General features: G+C 38.4%; 1 protein-coding gene across 3 annotated transcripts; it reads right to left on the bottom strand.

Annotated features, from left to right (window-relative positions):
• Window positions 1-537: 537 nt before the first annotated feature.
• LOC106647993 (probable sodium/potassium/calcium exchanger CG1090) lies at window positions 538-17,840 on the bottom strand. 3 transcript variants are annotated; one of them, XM_014364587.2, is made up of 9 exons: window positions 17,363-17,840; window positions 8,450-8,707; window positions 8,125-8,362; window positions 7,934-8,046; window positions 7,689-7,864; window positions 7,370-7,611; window positions 6,786-7,295; window positions 6,488-6,721; window positions 538-6,408 (listed from the first exon to the last, which is right to left on the bottom strand). In XM_014364587.2, the coding sequence occupies exons 2-9, from the start codon at window positions 8,699-8,701 to the stop codon at window positions 6,209-6,211; spliced, it is 1,965 nt and encodes a 654-aa protein (XP_014220073.1). In that variant the 5' UTR covers window positions 8,702-8,707; window positions 17,363-17,840; the 3' UTR covers window positions 538-6,208. The 3 variants fall into 3 exon arrangements, with proteins under 3 accessions (XP_014220073.1, XP_014220074.1, XP_014220072.1); XM_014364588.2 differs by lacking the exon at window positions 17,363-17,840 and adding an exon at window positions 9,170-9,562; XM_014364586.2 differs by lacking the exon at window positions 17,363-17,840 and adding an exon at window positions 8,787-9,163.
• Window positions 17,841-18,106: the final 266 nt, after the last annotated feature.

Here is an 18,106-nt window from a genome sequence, read left to right as displayed (position 1 = left end):
TGTTTTTGATTGATTTCTTGTTGAGCTCTAAACCGGCAAACTTTTTCATTGATATTGTTTTGAACATCCATAAGCAAACACTGCAGTTCTACAATCTTTCAAAAGTGTTATGAAAGATATTATAATTGGAATAATCAAAATTCGAACCATTGAAAATCATGTACCTGATGATCTATCGCGCAAAACTGCTCCTCTTTCTTAGCGAGTCTTTCGTTCAAGCCTTTCAGAGCCTCCATGAGCCCTTTCAACGTATGCCTTTGTTGGCCAATTTTTTGTTTTATTATAGGGATTCCATTGGTTTCGAGCCACTTGCGCTCGCACTCGTTCAGCTCAAATTCAAAAAGAGGCATTTCCGTCGATTTTCTAACCTGCTTAGCTCGACATCGCGCCCGATGCAGGTCCTCGTACAAACCCGTTAGTTCTTTAACTTCCGTACAGCAGCAACGACTTTTGCAGCATTTGTGCTTTTTTTTACCCATTTACTGGTTATTATTTGTTCGTTAGAGGGGAAAAAATTAAAAGATTCAACAACAGAAATTACTTTTTCTGCATCAACTTTTTATTTGTTTCAAACGACTTGGATACACATCGTGGTACAGAATATCAATTCGCTGCTTCTGTTTTTCGATTTCTTGTTCCTGTCATTGCAATATTCTCTTTTAATAGTACCTTTTGCAAATAGTAATGTACTTAACAATCACTTAGCTTTTTTTAGTCGACGATATATACTATTTGATTTTTATATTTTATAATAATTACGAAACGCGTCACATGGGTTTTCTGTGTAACCAAACTGTTGTATCTCCATTATTTATATATAATAGAAGGAAATCTTGATTTTTGATTATCGGATCATCCATGTGACGTTTTTCATTATTTTTCACCGTTATCGACGAATAAACGTTGATCAGTTTTTAGAAATCAACAATAATTTTACAAACTAATTTATAGTTATATATATATATTTTTTTATATATATGTATTTTTCCATATAAGCGTAAGAATATCTTGATGCATACTCAAATTATTAGACTTATCTTATTTCGAAACTCCGAATAATATGCAATATAATATGTATTACATGTTTATATGAATATGCTCTATTAGAGTTGTACATAACTAACGATTTTTCATTTTCTTCGTGTATATTTATATTAATATAATTTGCTTATGTCTTTTTCTGTACAATATATATTTTTCTTTATCATGATAAATCTTATCATAAGCGTATCATGACAATGAATTGTATCTGCTTATTTTTCAGATCTACTCACTACATGAATATTGACGCCTTAGGACAAAAAACATTTTCGTTTGATCGTGTTCATTTTTAATATATAACAAATCAATGTAGTCTTAATTTATATATATTAAGTTTTTTCAATGTACCATAATTAATTACACTCCACGAATAGAGCTGATGTACATTACCCTCAACTTGAAAGGGTTGCGGTAAAAATACTTTTTATAGAATAGTATAGGCCCAAATTTCGACGTTTTACTAACTGCATCGAAATATTACGTTTCAACATAATATGTAAAAAATAGAATTACGATTCTTCGTTAATATTCAACGTTTGCCGTAAACTTCTGTTTTTTACAGTATAGTCATATTTAAAAATTAATCTAAGATAACATTTTATAGGAACCACAAAAATTTGATGTAAATTAAAAATATTTACTCGTGGAATGCAAAATTCGAAAGAATTAGTCCTTGTTGATTCGACGGAAAATATACATAATTTTCAATAAATATTCGTACAAAATATTTGTGGCTATGGAAACAATATTTTTCAATAAATTACAGTTTGAATTGACTAGTTGGGAATTAATACAATTAAAATTGTACAATATACCTAATTTATTTGCATCGTATTATTACATGAGTTTGATCGCAAAGAAGGTGAGGTCATCAGTGCGAATCAACAATTAACCCACAACATGTTTTCTGTAAGGAAATAAAAATCATTTATTGACCATACAGCATTAGAAATGAAAAAATTTCTAATATTGACTTTTTCAACTTCATGAAGTCTACAACCAACGCTTCTATAAGGGCACATTCAAATTGATCGAAGTTCATTTTGACCCATGTTTTTTCTCGTAATTTATGATTGATGTAATATAATTGAATTTAACATATAGCTATATATTTAAACTTTTATTTTACATGTAGACTGACTTTATAACATTTCGTTCGCACCGAGCAAAACTTTCAGCTATTCTTAATTTTTCTCTCTTTTTAAACAAAAATGGAAAAAGAGAAATATTAAATGGAAGATAACAAAGTCACTTGACAATAGATTATTCAGCGTATAACATTTAATTAGTACATTGAATTCGTGGATAGAATTTTTATCATGTTTATCAACGTATTCATGATTGCGCAAAGCGTTACAATTTTTATACAATGCATATTTTGCATGCGTTATTTTATTACAATACAAGTATCCGAAGACATACAAGATTTATTTTCGTTGATTTTATCATTATTCTTTCAGGTTGATGTTCAAATACATCGCGATTATTTGGTTTAACGGTAACTGAAATGTATGGCAGAGACATTGTAAATACATATGACAATATATATAGTAATACATATATTATTTTCGGACGTCACTGCGCTTCAGCTCATTAATATTTTAATAAATATAATATTGTTTTCGTAAATACTCGTCATATACACATTCTTCGCCTAATTGTTTATCTTAAACAATAATTTCTGTTTTAATGGAAAGTTAGCAGCGACGTTTATCAAGGAAATTTCGTATTAGACTTTATCCATCATAACTTCGAGCTTCCCTTTCGAACCCGGCATTTGAATTTAATTAATGACTGGTAATTTATTTCGCTTCATTTTACTATTTGGATTATCATCCGTGACTTTCTTTATGTAGGCAGGAATCAACGCTATTTTGGTGTACGATCCATTTCCTCTTCTTTTGATAATAATGTTATTTTTTGCATTATATTGTATCTGATTCGCTCGATCGACAAATAATTTTTGTTTCCGTTAATAATCATATATTATATGTGCAAATTTAATTTAAATAACTAAAAACTGAAATTTTATCACAGAAAATGATTACGTTGTAAAATCCTCAAATGAACACATTTCTATATAATTATTTAATACATCTATTCGTGATTCATTTAAAGTCCCCGTTTAAAGTACAGTTTAAATAGTTATTCCTATGATACACATATAGATCATGCAAAATATTTTATGCTATAATCAAGATAAATGGATATAAAGTTGAAGTAATTTGACGATCGAACGTCACTTGAATAACTCGTGTATTCGACACTGCCGTCGAAAGAAGATCCATCCACACACGACTTCAAAGTCTCTCGATATATATAAAATATAAATCAATTGTATAATGAAAGAACATTATGCACTAACAATAAATTAATAATGCGTAAAGTAGCTTAACGTATAGTATAAAAAAGTACTATCTTTTTTTTTCGTTGAAAAGTTGACATGGTTTTTTCTTTGTTTATTCGAGTAAAAACGATCAACGTCATGATAACTCAATTATTTCGATCCATCTTGCTTCGAAACTTTCATTTTTCATATAATACAAGTAGCGTGTGATATTGACTTTAGCTCGGCATAATCCGTGAAATTTAAAATTATAAAAAAATTAATTCGATGCAATTTCCAAAAATCTATTGAAATACGGTGTTTATGTCTGGTACGGTTTTGTAGCACTTGCAAATGAACGTAAGTAAAGTTCAATTCATTGAGCCAATAAAGGAAGTATAAACGTTTAATTTATTGGTACTTTCTTTATATCTGTAAAAGCATTTCTGAAAATAATTAATTTCATCCTCTATATGCTTGAAAATTAGCGAAAAAAAATGTTCAATGTACATCTCATCATATTCTTCGAAACACAAGGAACGCGCAAAGATTTTGTAGATATACTTTCATCGGATAAGGCTGCTTCATTTTATTGTCTTTCCATTCGTATACTATTCGAAACCATACCTATATTTCAATCAAATATATTAAAGGATTTTATTGCCTCTGAATTTCTTATGAGTTTCCGGTTACTTGCTTTGATATTTTTTTTATTTTTTTTTTAAATCAGTATCGTCATTCGCAACTGCTCAGATTGAAAAAGATTTGAACATAATATATATTTATAAGTATTTATAGATAACAGGACTTGAGATATGCAAATTTTTTTTATGAAATATCGTTTAATGGTTTGATAAAACTTTTTTTCTTAAAAATTCTGATTTCTGCACGTAGCGTCAATAAGTGTTTAATAAAAACAGAATAATTTTTTATAGTTCAACTTGTATATAAAATTTCGTTCGGCTATCTAATAATATGAACATTTATAGGTAATTTTGACTAATCTCTGCTATTTACGTAAATAATGTAAGTTACAATACCGCTATGACATCTAATAAACCAGCTACCGTTGATAATTATGCACACTGTCATTTGTAAGAGTGTGTTTTGTTGCTAGGAATCAATCTTCTATATCAACTCGGTCACATTTTATATACTTTCCCTGCATTTTGTCTGATATATGTCCAGAAAAAAGTTTATTATTTTTACATTTATCTCTGCATTTAAATCTCAAAGATTATTACTTAGCCATCTTTTTCGGCTTTTATACACATGCTTCGCGGTTTTGCTTGACTGCTCATCGTAACAAAGGATGTACATCTTAAAAAACAGACAAGATTTTTGACGCAGTAAATATTGTAAAAATACTAAACTTTTATTTGTTATTTTTAAGTTCATCCAAGTCTTATCCTCATAAATATATATCTATAATAATATTCGTGCGTAAATATTTAAAAGCATTGGGGACGAATTGCGAGTATTAAGTCAAAATTGCATACTCCTTCGTAAATTTTTGCAATACATGCTCGGTACTCATATATTTTTTCTTAATTTTTTTGTCACTTTGCTAGTCAACGATTGCTACGTGCAAGCAACATTCGTGCGTTATATAAAATGATTCTACATTTTTTATCATACAAATTTTAATTGAACAATCATTTTTTTCTTTTTTGTATTTTTTTATATTTCCTTTATATGATACGTTATGATTTTTTAATTGCATGATTATTAAAAAACCAACAATATTCATAAAATGAATTTACTTAATGTAGGATAATTTAGTTGTGACTTTGATATTTATTTTTTTTATAAATTTGATGAACATTAACACTGCGCGATTCGTAGAATCATAAATTTTTCTAATTTATTTTAATATATAATGAATAATTGAAACATCATAAAATTTTCAAATTTGATAAATACACGGTATCAAATGGAATACATAACAACTCGAATGATTATGTAGAATTTACATAATTTTTGAAAATTGGTTTTAAATTCGACAAGTTTAGCGACACTCACTGTTTTTTCAATTTTATGAAATATTATGTATGAAGGCTCTATTGCACCTCATTTTTTCAGCTACAAATTAATGAATATCAATAAATATACAAACGCATGGAATTTCAGGATATTTTTTAACTTATATAACTTACTATCGTAAGTTTTCGTACATTTTTGCAAAAACTCAATACATTACTTTCATTAAAGGTAAATTTCAAACAAATAATTCAATTAAAGTGGGAAAAATTCTTTAAAAAACAAAAGAAAGGGAAATTTACACTTGATTTGTACTTTACAACACTTTGACATGATCTATACGATAAGGTCACGAGGCTCAATCAACTGAATACAAAATAATAAGTTTCGTTAGCTTAAAACGAAATCATCCAGTGTTTCGTATATTCTTTGGTTAATTACAACATGGAGGCTCAGCCTTGTCTTTGATACTTTCAATGAATGAACTACGCACTCACTAAAAAAGTACTCCATAATACTGATGATGAATATTACTAATAAATCTATAACAATTTTCTAGTAACATATGCTACACAGTGTTTCATTTAATAAACGTCTTATCTTTCTAGGTCCTTCTTTCACTTTGTGGTCCCAGACGATTTTTTTCCATTATATTTCTCAATTGCTAATCTTGACAACAATTGCGTTTCGTTTTTCGCTGGAAGCATCACTGATAAATTACGATTCAGAGATATTTCGGATGCACGTTAATCTTTTCATTAACGACCAATCAATCATTTCGTTGTGAAAAAGCAAAGAGCAATAAATGTTGATCTTTTTTCTCATTTCTGTCGCACTTTTCAATTCACTAAGTTGAACAATTTAAAATTCACTGAAGCATGCCGGTGGGTTCATTTCTCCGAAAATGTTGAGCTCGTACAACGAAGCAAAGACTATAAATATCAGGTACCAAATCATCAGTACTATTCCATACTGTCTGTCGAGTTTCCAACCGTTGAAATGCGTCGCAACTACCAAAAATATCACCGTAGATAGCAGAGAAATAGTCGAGTACGTCAAACCTAGAATAATCGACGAAACAATTGAACGAAACTGTCGATCTGTGGTATAGAGCTCGAATGATACTTATATATAACTTACCTCTACTGGTAACGTTGACGTGTGATCCAGGTTGGATCATGGCAGTTTGGATGAACCAGGGAAGACCAAGGCAGACGAGGATATCGAAGACGTTGCTTCCAACTGCATTGCTCACAGCCATGTCACCCAATCCCTCCTTGATAACCGCCAACGAAGACAAGGCGTCGGGCACGCTGACACCAGCAGCGACGAAAGTCAGTCCCATTACCGTGTCCGGAATGCCGAGAGTACTTCCTGTAAATCGTCATTCGGGCGATGATCATCTATCGCGAATAAAAGTGTGAATTTTCAAACTCACCGATGATCGTGATCATCCAGACCATGAAGTAACTGTAGAAACTGATCCAAATCATGGAGATGCAGAACGTAAATGGATACCAGTTTCTGTATTTTCCTTGTCTGCAGTCTGGCATGGTCAAGCGACACATGTAGTGAATGGGGTAGACGAGGCCCCAGGTAAAGAGGCCCCAAGTGCCGCCGTCGGTAGGCTTGACCAAAGGCGATACCTCGTTGGGATCGGGCTCCTTGGCTTTGTAATAGGCCGGTTGCTTGGGTGCCGGAGCTTGTGCCACTGGCTGTTGGGCTTGTTGTTGCTGCTCCGGAGACATTTGTGCTGGTTGCTGCGATTGATCGCCGTACTGCTGCTGCTGGGGTTGACCCCAAGAATCCGTTGGATTCCAATTGTCGGATTGGCTTTGGTTGCCAGCGGCGCCTCCACCTCCTCCTTGGTTCCAGGCATCGTTGGGATCCCACGAGCCCGAGACATTCGAATCTTGCCAACTGTTGTATCCTCCCCCAGTTGCATAAGCTGGACATTGAAAAGGCGGTATATTAAAAATGGCAAGATGTCTCTTTGGAAGATAGATGGGCGAGTATACGTACGGTCTACTGGTGGCTGCTGTTGTTGCTGTTGTTGATCTACCGGCGCGTTCGGATCCGTGTAGCCTTGGCGGTCCTCTTGCAAATTTTTGTAAGTCACCAGGGCACTTTGTTCGGCTGGCTGCTCCTCGTCTTTTGGTAACCAGGGAATATTGTAGGACTTTGCCCATCGTTCCAAAGGCGCATTGAAGGCCAAAACGACGCAGTACACGGCGTACATTATCAGCATGAAGAGCGCCTCACCCCTGACGACGAGGCGAAAATTAGCATTCAATTTGCTGCCTGTGTAAATTGTAACGGGCTGCAAGAAATAATAACTCACCACGAGATGGATTCGTTAGCAATGGTACAGAGCATCACGAGAATGGATATGAAGTAGAAAAAGCAGTCGCGACATAACGGCCACCAGTTGAGCTTGGAGACGGTCGTCGAGCAGAGGCCGCAGACCGATATGACGAACATTATGTTGAACACGGCGCTGCCTATCACACCGCTCACCTAGAGCAATATAAATACGTCATAAAACGGCGTTACACCATCCAGCTTGTATTTCGATTAACTACTTACCCCGATGTCGTCCTTGGCGAAAAAGACTCCGATGACGACGGTTGCCAATTCCGGAGCCGATGAACCAGCCGCCATGAACGTCGCACCGGCCACGTCGGGTGACAATCTCAATTCTACGATGTAAACGATCGAGCGTCGATCCGATTTTAGAACCAATTTTAAGAGAAAAAGCGATCGCAGAAAAGTCTTACCTTCGCAAATGCGATCGAGACTGGCGACAAAGTAGTCGTCGCAGACTATGGCCAGGCCCAGGAACGTGTAAACTGCCACCAGCACGTGGATAATGAGGCCTCCGTGCTTCCTCGCGTTGGGGCCCATCAGTGGCCTGGGAAACTGCTCGATGGCCGGCGGCGAGCAGTTCTCTCGCCGAGGTCGCCACGTGGGCCGTGGATCTATGAACGGGGTCGTTGAACCGTACTCCGGAGCCGACTGGAAACAGAAACAACAAAGGTCCATCGTTGGAGGAAGCTATCCGGAGTGTCGCTTGAAAATTAGTCGAAGCTCGTGACTGCTCACCGTGGACCTGTCGAGAGGATTTCGAGCGGTCGCGTCGTCCGGACTGGAGCTGGTGTCGACTTCCTTCTGGCTGGACTCTTGGGTCGTGAGGTCCAGGGGCGCGGAGGAGGCGCTCGCCGACGAGACTTGGCTCGACGAGCTCGACAGCGACTGCGAGACCATTTGGAAGAGCACGTAGAGCAGGAACAAGCCGATGTGCAACGGCAAGCGGTCCATCCGCGTGCGACGCGGCCTCATCCTTTGCCTCGGCATCGTTTCCTGCAATCGTTACTCGAGGTTATGTGGCTGCCTTTGCTATATATGGATTCACCGTAATCGTTATCATTTCTTCACAAACTTAAATATGGGGCTTTGCTGCAGCGCAACTCGCTAAACTTAATAAACTGACAATTATTTTGGATCCGTATTGAGTGGCTTGGAGCGAATCGAGTGTGTAACTAGGCTCAGCGCCCGTACGTGTATTATATGCATGCAGGCGGCAAGCAACAAGATACAATGGAATAGTTGCCTCGGAATTGGGTCATCCAGTGCAGGTACAGCACAACGGGTACGCAGCTCGTCCGTGCAAATAGAAATGCCGAGAAATAGAAATTTTCGCGCTCGAATTTCCAACTTGCCACTGGAAAATTCGTCATTTAACAAATTGAATCAAGGCGCTTAATTGAAATATTACAATGCTTTTATCGTGCGCCAGGCTCGAACACGCGTACACACACATACAAAGACACACACGAGGGACTGCAGCTGCACTCGGCGCTGGCGAGCATTAACATTCAACTTTGCCGCTTCGACTCCGCTCGGCTGCACACATTATTTGGCCTTTTCTCCGGTCGAGTAAAGTTATATACACGGGACGGCTGCGCAAAAAAGTTCAATCGATTTTCATTGCTCCGCACACGCTGCGACTCTCTCCGATAGTATAAATTTGCCGTCCGCGCGCCTTATCGGCTCTCGACTCCGGTACTGGGCGAGAAAATTTTTCATATCGATTTCAGACTGCTGCTACTGCTATGCGCTGCTTTGTACATATACGCATAACAGACGCTCGCTGCGCGCGAATGTATACATAAACACAGTCCTGACGTAATCTTGCGATCGCGTGAATCTCTTTTCTGTGTATATGTGCGCGACTCAACACACGTGTATACACACACAATAGTTTTGCAGGAAACGCGATGTGCTATTGAAGCATCTGATGCGTATCGTTACCCAAGACGAATAATGCCTGTAATTTTTATCTATTGCTTCTTCTATCATTTTTTTTTCCTTTTATTTTCATTTGATAACCTATTTTTTCAAGGAATTTATTTCTTAGCCAAATAACATCGTATTTTTCACATAGATTACATTTTTATTTCAAAAAATGTTCAAGTATGAATTCGTGCATTGCTTTATTTTTCTTTACTGATTTAGTGAAACTTTCACTAACTGCAGGTAAGGATTAAGACAACTAAATCTCCTATAACAAACAATGTCCCCAGCAATTAAATTGGTCGAGGAAACGAGTTAAAGCAGACTCATTTGATTAAATCCGTGTTGTAAATTGTTTCCGGTGAGATTTAGTGTGCGTATACTTTTTCAATTTTGTCAACTCGAAAAAATTTGTTCAGCTCATTTTTAATACGAACAAAAATTAATGGAATTTTATCGAAATTCTTATTTACATCGTATAGTATGTAATATGATTTTTATTTTTATTTTCATTTACTTTTTGTAAAGAGAACTGGCAAGGTATCATTCGTACACATGAAACTTGTACAGAAAAGCCCGTGCACAAGTTTCATGTGTACGAATGATAATTTGCCAGAGAACTGATACCTTTATTAACATTTTTTTTTTATTTTTTAAAAATATAGTTATGTAAATAATAATATCTATCTTTGACGAAGCTTCTTACCATAATCTTTTATTAATTCAGTTTTTCTAACTGTTGTTTTATTATAAATGATGCTTTGAAAGTATTTTATTGAATTCAGTCAAACATTTTATAATTAATTGAATTTTCACGGCATGCTCAACAAAGCATCATAATTGTTCTAACTCGTAATTTATTGATTCAGTAGTTGTTATGAATTTGCTCCATGAGGGGTAGTAGGAAGTTCAACTTTATTTACAACTTTTGCATTAGCTTTTAGAACCCGAGACAATTGATCCTTTCTATATCTTGAAGAGCCAACTGCTACAGCGTATCTCTTTGGCTCACCAATACGTTTGGCTCTTGTGATTTTCGACACTCTCATGCAGCAGAACGTTATCGATCAAATGCATGCGATTATACGTGCGTACACCAACCACAAGTGCATTTTGGAATGTATCCCAAGCCACTCAAAGTGGATTAGCTGATCAAAGAGTGACTTGCAGGTATGTCGTTTAATTGGTTTTCTTTCGAGGATCCGCCCGACATAGCAGCCGTTTAATTTACTCGACGATCGGCGATCGAATGACGCTTGGAGCTATTTTGTACAATTAGTAGATTCAATGCATAGAATTGCCTCTCGAGAAAGCTTTGATACTGATCGGGATTATATTTCATGCAAATTTCACCATTATAAAGGTGTTGATATGAAAAATATGATGTAAAGAATCATCTTTTTGCCTGCAAAGTGTGAACGTTTTTTGACTCTTGAAAAATTTCAAAGGAGTATATTCTATAAATTATGCAGTTACTAATACCAAATAAATCATTTATTTATTTCTATTCGAGTGCATTATTATTAAAACGAAAATCTACACTGCGTTTTGATAAAGTTCTAAACGGTCAAATGTAACGATCAAATTCAATTAATATGAGATTATATGTATAATTTTTGGTAACGTATACCATCGTATAGAACACCTTCTCAGTTATGCCAATTGTATCACTCGTAGTTGACACGAACGCAAATCGTATTTTTCAATTTCTGTAATTATGAAAAGCGAGGCTTCAAACTCTTTTTTCAAGCGTGGCAGTTTCGTTTCTTCCTCTTTTCATAATTTGCAAAAATTGAGCCGAGAAAGTCGAGACAAAAAAGCCGAGAATAAAAGCAGCCCTCGAAGAAGACAGGAGATAAAGAGAGAGACTCCTAGCTCGCGCGCGCACTCACTCACACACAAGGGCACATACATACGCACGAATGTAGAGTGGGTTGAGTTTTGCTGCCTGCGGATCGATTTCGACACACAAACATACCCTGCAAGCTTTGGCTGGTCGAGACTTTTGGAGAGCATTCACTTTTACCGAACCGCATTGTAACCTCGGCCAACACTTGAGGGAAGCTTCATGTCCATGTTTCTTCGTCTCGAAAAAACTAAGAGCTTAGCATTAGATTGCTTCCTCAGTCAACGGATTGGAAACTGATGTAGTCAAATAGTTCGAGGAAAATTTTGAGTTAAACTGTTGAGTTTCGATACTTGTAAAGAAAACATTGTCAGCACAAATACGAAAGCCAATCTTTGAACAGCTCTAAGACTATTTTTAGTGAAAATGGGAAAGAAAATTAACATCTAATTTAATTTTTATTAATATTAACTAATGAAACCAAATAGGCTGAAAAAATTGAAAGCTAATTCACAAAAATTCCAATGATTTTTAGGAGAAGAAAACATTGATGCAATGAAAATAGCCCTGACTAAATGATATTCCATTGAAATTTTGAAGAATATTTAGCAAGCCTAAAATACATAATTCAATTGTACTTTTAATAAACTTCCTAGCTTTCTTTGAAGCACCATTTTGTTACAAACGATCGAATCCATTATCGCAGAACTCTAGTCTCGAGAGTTCATTTCACTCGGGGTTTTTCCCGTATAACCATAATTTTCTGGAGCTTTGCTGATTACATCTCCTTCGAATAATAAAAGTACGGAAAAAAGCTGCGATGTAAAGCATAGAAACCCATTTCTGCTAACGGATCTTTACGACGTTTTAGCACTTTCATTTCATTGATGTGTTAGTCCATAAAAAGTTTAATTCTGTTTACTCTTTATAATCAAATATTTACGCGCACGATCTAATTCATTTTCATTCTTGATTTTTGTTGGTTTAAATTCGGATCGTTGCACCAATTGGGGGAAGCTTAATTTCTTTTTTCATCCCCTTTTGATGAGTAAAAATAACCTAAATTGTTCGTAAATTAGATGTAATGAAACTTGTTCAAATATTTACTCTGGTAATTTTAAATGGATATTGTGTAATTCGGAATGACGGGGATGCTAGAAAAACGTTTGGATTATTATTTAGAAGAGCGACAATCGGCGCCTACTCAGCGACAAACAAACGGAAAATGGTGATCGGAAACTCGAGCGGCGGCGCAGAAAAGAGATAAAAGCTTTTCTTCCTTGCCATAAAGCTGAGTAGAAGCTGTGACGTAAAGGAGTCTTTAGCGCTTTTCAAGACAATTCACCGTCTCTCAATTTGCTGATGCTGTAGATACGTTATCCGAAGATGATTATTATATAAGACGCGAATTTGAGATTAAAAATCAAAAACTAACAAAAAATTATTTATTAATTACATATTATAATAATAAAATATAATTTAGAAAAAAATCGTCAAAAAAGGAAAAAATCAGGGATTCGCAAATGATTATCGATTATGATTTGATTTGACTATGCTTGGGGCTCCTATCAAGTATTATTTTCATAAACATACTGTTAGTACGGAATAGGCGAATTCGATGAATCAATGACTTTGGTACGGACGCTATTTCGATCAATATCCGTTGCAGAGAAAATCCGTTTTGTGTATACCGCCTCTCATCCAACTCATTCAATCGATCAACAATATACTCGCCAAGCTCACGGTGGTTTCTTCTTTTGCTGATCGCGAGGCGCGTCGGAAAATCCTATTTCCTGGCCGATGAGCGCGCCCGGCATCCCGTAGATGAGTCGTTCTGGGAAAATCCCGTCATCGCAGAGTCGTGCCTTTGACGTTGAAAACAAAAAATCTTCATCGATACGACGAGGATACTTGTACGTTCAAGTATTTTATGCAAAAATGCGACGCTTGTACGTGCTTTTTCCGCGCGAGGAAATAAAGGATGGAAAAGCTCGCTCAAGGTTGGAGAGGGACGAGAAATAAAAAGAACAAATCCGTGTATTATGACATCAAGTGGATATAATAAAGCTGCAGGGAAAAAATATTCTATAGACAAGGCTGGAATCACTGCGTCCCGCTTGTTCTTTTTTCTTTTCTTTTTTCTGCCAGTTTGCTTGCTACAACAATCTGATTAATTTTACATACAGGAGGAAAAAACAACGGACAAATTAAGAAAGAAGGGGAAAGAGAATATAAGTATCTTCTCGCCGTTAAAGTGACTACGTGACAAGGATATCGATTAAGCATTTTTTTCATTTTTATTATTACGGCACGCACGAAAGCTTCGAGCTTTAGTTGATATTAATTTCATCGACATGGTAGTACTTTTGATTTATCATCCTCTTGGCAGTAAGTACATTTTCACGTTTTAATTATTTTTTGTCCAACAACAATTATTATGATTTACTCAAGGATTGAAATAAAACGAGATGTTATTTTTATAAATTTTTATTTGTCAGAATAATTAAAATAACTTTAAATAATGTTATGTTTCCGAGGAAACGATAAAACGGAGCGTGACTGCGAATGTTGATGTATAAAATATACATTTATGGATGAGTCTGTAATGCGAACAAAAGCTTTCCAATAATAATGACGCGCTACAATGGTGCAGACGGAATAAATTATCCGAGCTTCAAAAAATTGATTTTACTTCCTTTTTTATACTTTTATTATTATACATAGAGAAAGAGAAACAGCGTCAGAAAAAGAGAAGAAGTAAAAGGAAAAACTTTCCGAGCATTTCGTTGGAAAAAATACGGTTTAAAATGAATACGATTTACAAGTTTTTTATTTGGCTGCAAAAGTTGTGCGCAATTTTATACTCGCCATGTACTAACTAAAATTGAAAACTTGTTCTGTGCAGCGTGAAAAGCGCAAAAAATGAGAAAATTTAGATTTAATTTTGGGCGCGAGTGTTTGTCACGGTAATATTTGTGAAAAAAGTACAAAAACAAAATACGATTTGATAGTTGGAAGAAAAACGAGCACGGGTCAGAAAATCAAGAAAAGTAAAGTTGAATAAAATCTAGTTCTCGGAATTATTTCGTAGAGATGATGAAAAATTGTCAGAAGCGAGTTTATCGGTGCTTTCGGTTTGCGAACGTTCCATGCATCTAATTATTGGTAACAGTTTGCAAGAGCAAAAGACTCGACGTTACATATTATCGGAAAAATCGATATAAGCTATCGTCACCCCCCTGCTGCTGGTACTACTGCTGCTCGTACCGCTACTACTGCGCTACTCACACCTACACATGGCCACGCACACACATTGAAAGCCTCACGGCACACATAGACGACACGACGCTGAGTGATGCGCGCTCGAGAAACGATTTGGTGGGCGCGCGATCGTTACCTACCGGCCCAGTTTCGACTGGCGTGCAGCTGCAGCAGCAGCAGCAGCGACTGACTCTATACGCCGTTCATTCAGACATCGTCGCGTATACGCATCTCGGTGTTGGAGCGCGCGCGACTAGTTCCGTATAAACGCACCCGGCCCGTATACACGCCGATATAATAATCATAAAAGTCAACGAGAGCAGCTTGGCAGCTTTACGAGCTTGGTGACTAAAATTTCTCGCCGAAATTCCAGCCGACTATTACCGAGTACGAGCTCGCTTGCGTGTCAATTTTACAAGAACAAGTGTTGCATTAAACATTCCGATCAATACTCGACGCGGAGAATAGCCGTTGAATGGTTTTTCATTTTTCATGGAATCCGCGCGGGTATCGGGGGCAATTTTCAGCTCGATGTCTGCTGCAAAAGAGCCGACACTTTGCATCGGGCACCCGTAGCACATCCTTTTTTATAGTAATTTTAAAATTCATGAGAGAGCTTTTTCATCTCTCTGCGCCCCTTTCTCGAGTTTCATTAATATATATCGCTAAGCACGTCGGTGTCGTATAGGCGCGTTGTTTCATACATAATTACCGAACGTTTAGCATAAATAGTCGATTGCACAGCAACTTGATATCCCTTCTGTATTTGCGGCGATAAAAAATGTACGTAAATCAGCGGGTGCATAGAGCTAGTTGGGAATTTCGCGGAGAGCATCGAAAACACAGCGGGTTATAACGTGTAAATGTAACAAGAACGAGGACGCATATTAGCCCTAGCACAACGAAAAAACGACAGAAAAAAACGGGAGCGAGCACGACAAGTCTCTCTCTCTCTCTCTCTTTCTCGCTCTTGCGCTCCGAGTCATGCACATCGCGACCTCGTAAATGCCGAATCACTCCGCTTCGTCGCTGTTTTCGTTTATCCTAAAAATCTCTCGGATTGACTCGGGGCGCACGACTAATAATCTGCCGGAGTAAAATTGAATCGTTTGGGTGGAACAGGAGCATTCTCACGGATACTCGTTTTTCGTATTTGGAGTCTACAGTGGAACGCGAGCAAAGAGCAATGATTTTTGCAGCGATCGACGCGATGGCTCGAGGGCCGCGATTGAACGGGGTATTAGCAGTAACGAGTAAGCGCAGCAATTTGGAAATACTTGAAAAATAATTATCTTATGGCCGAGTGATCAGAGTCAATTATATAGTCAGGCGGCGGTGTACTATTGCAACAGCGATCCAATTACAATGTGTGCAAGTGTTTGTACGTGTGTAACGTATACCGCACAGCTGGTGTCGCGGGCGAAAGCTCGATTCGCAAATCGCGCGCGCCAACCCGTCATAATTGCCATGGATAACGAGTTAAGGTTACATGACGGGGAGTACAGCCACACGTGTGCACGGCGCCACGCACAACAGCTTTTCGCAGTCACGTTTCTTCTGGCAAGTCGTATTTATATTGTATACTAGAGAGAGTGCGAGTAGCGTTCGATTGCTCAACTCCGAGAGAAAAATCGATATTCGAGGCTAGACTTTGGCTCTTTTGGATGGTTGATGTATCGTTGGTTGTAAAAAGTCGGATGAAAAGGCGAATCGTATCCGGCAGTCGCGATGGTTTATTTGCAGGATATCGCAGGCGCCCTAACAAGCTACCCTTCACAGCTCTCCAGAGAGAGATTGAGATTGAGGTCGAGGAAGGCGTATTTTTAGTGCACGTCGTATACGTACGTGTAGTGGTTCTCTCTGCTTCTCTCAGACAATCTACCGTGAATGAGTCAGTGTTAGATGCGCATACATAAAGGCCGGCCGTATAAAATTGATCGATTTTCCGTGGCTCGCGCAGTACTGGTCATCTGTCCATTTTCTCGAGCGGCTTTTCCCTTGCCTTGACATTCTTCGTCCACGCACATGAGCGTCGATCGCGTAGTCGCGCGCGCTATACGATCGGGCTTCCCTCGGCTAAGGCCGATTAGAGTCTCGCGTTGGGCAATGTCATTGGCTCGAGGCACGAGGCACATAGGAAAACGCATCAACGGCACTTATTTATCGGTGCATAATATTATAATGGTCTGGCTCGGGTTGCACAAGGGACACCACCGCAGCTGCTGCTGCTGCTCGACGAAACAATATAGCGCGCCGCGCGTTCGTAATGACATAATCGCGAAAAGCCACAATTAGCATTAAGTGCAGCTCTAGCTCAGTCTTGTCATTAGATTATCGATCATCGCGTTGGTGTGGGCCTAGGTAGGGCGATTTCTTAATGATGTATGTGTGTGTGTGTGTGCGAGTGTGACTAAAGAGGAGGGGGCGAGGGACACCTAGTTGTGCGATAGCTATAGGTGTGCAATGTGGCATGCACTCGCCTCCCCCGCGTATATATGTAGCGCTCCAGAGAGCGAAACTCGCACGAGCATTATAAAGAATCGATAGACGTCGCGTATAGGGTAGGTGGCTCGCGAGCTCGTCCAGTACGTCGTCTCTGTGTCAGTGTGGCGTACCTCGCTTGATTGATCCTTTGGCTGCCGATCGGCTTCTTCTCCTCCTCCTTCTTCCTCCTCCTCTTTGTTTCTTCTTCTTCTTCTCGTTGAACGAGCACCACTAGCACCAGCACTACTACTACTGCTAGCACTACTAGCACAGCTAGCCTCGTCTACCGACGTCGTGATTGCGCGTCTTGCTCTCGCGATTCGTTGCGGCGATTCCGACTGGTTCGCACTACTTACGGCACCTCGGATCGACTATCGAATCGAGGCTAAATTACGATTCGCTCGGGGAGATGGACATTCGCACGATCAGCCGACGAGTGTCACGCGCTACTACGAGGACACACGCCAGCGACGGATCCGCGAGCTCGATTCGCCAACAGTATACGCGTGTATTATTGCGTCGCTGTCCAGCGACGCGAGAGGCTCGTCGTGCAGAGCCGAGCCCCGTGCGATTACTGCGGATCTGGGGGTCTCTCTCCTGGTCTACGGAGACATGCGACGTCGACGACGTAGCCGTATATAAGCAAGAGCCGAGCTACGACGTAAGCGTGACGCCTGCGCCGAATCGCAACCCACTGTGCGCGGCTGCTACATACGTACGCGCGAAGGTGGCGGCTGGCGGCGGGTGGCCAGCCGGGAGGGCGGCACTAGCACCTATATCTGTATAATATCAGCTATGCTGCTGCTGCTGCTGCTGCTGTTACGTAGCCAGACTCCACACGTACAGCTAAGAGAAAGCTGGCGCAAGCCTGCATT

This window comes from Trichogramma pretiosum, unplaced genomic scaffold (genome assembly GCF_000599845.2).
Source record: "Trichogramma pretiosum strain Unisexual culture from Peru unplaced genomic scaffold, Tpre_2.0 scaffold51, whole genome shotgun sequence".
NCBI lineage: Eukaryota > Metazoa > Arthropoda > Insecta > Hymenoptera > Trichogrammatidae > Trichogramma > Trichogramma pretiosum.
Note: the sequence above shows the minus strand (reverse complement) of the source record. Positions and strands in the feature narration are given on the sequence as shown.

Excerpts from the sequence above, each read along its gene's own strand:
- LOC106647993 (XM_014364587.2), bottom strand. The coding sequence starts at position 8,701 with ATGCCGAGGCAAAGGATGAGGCCGCGTCGCACGCGGATGGACCGCTTG. Across the intron at positions 7,865-7,933 it reads TCGCCAAGGACGACATCGGG|GTGAGCGGTGTGATAGGCAG; the intron begins GTAAGTAGTTAA and ends ATATTGCTCTAG. Across the intron at positions 6,722-6,785 it reads CTGGATGATCACGATCATCG|GAAGTACTCTCGGCATTCCG; the intron begins GTGAGTTTGAAA and ends GACGATTTACAG.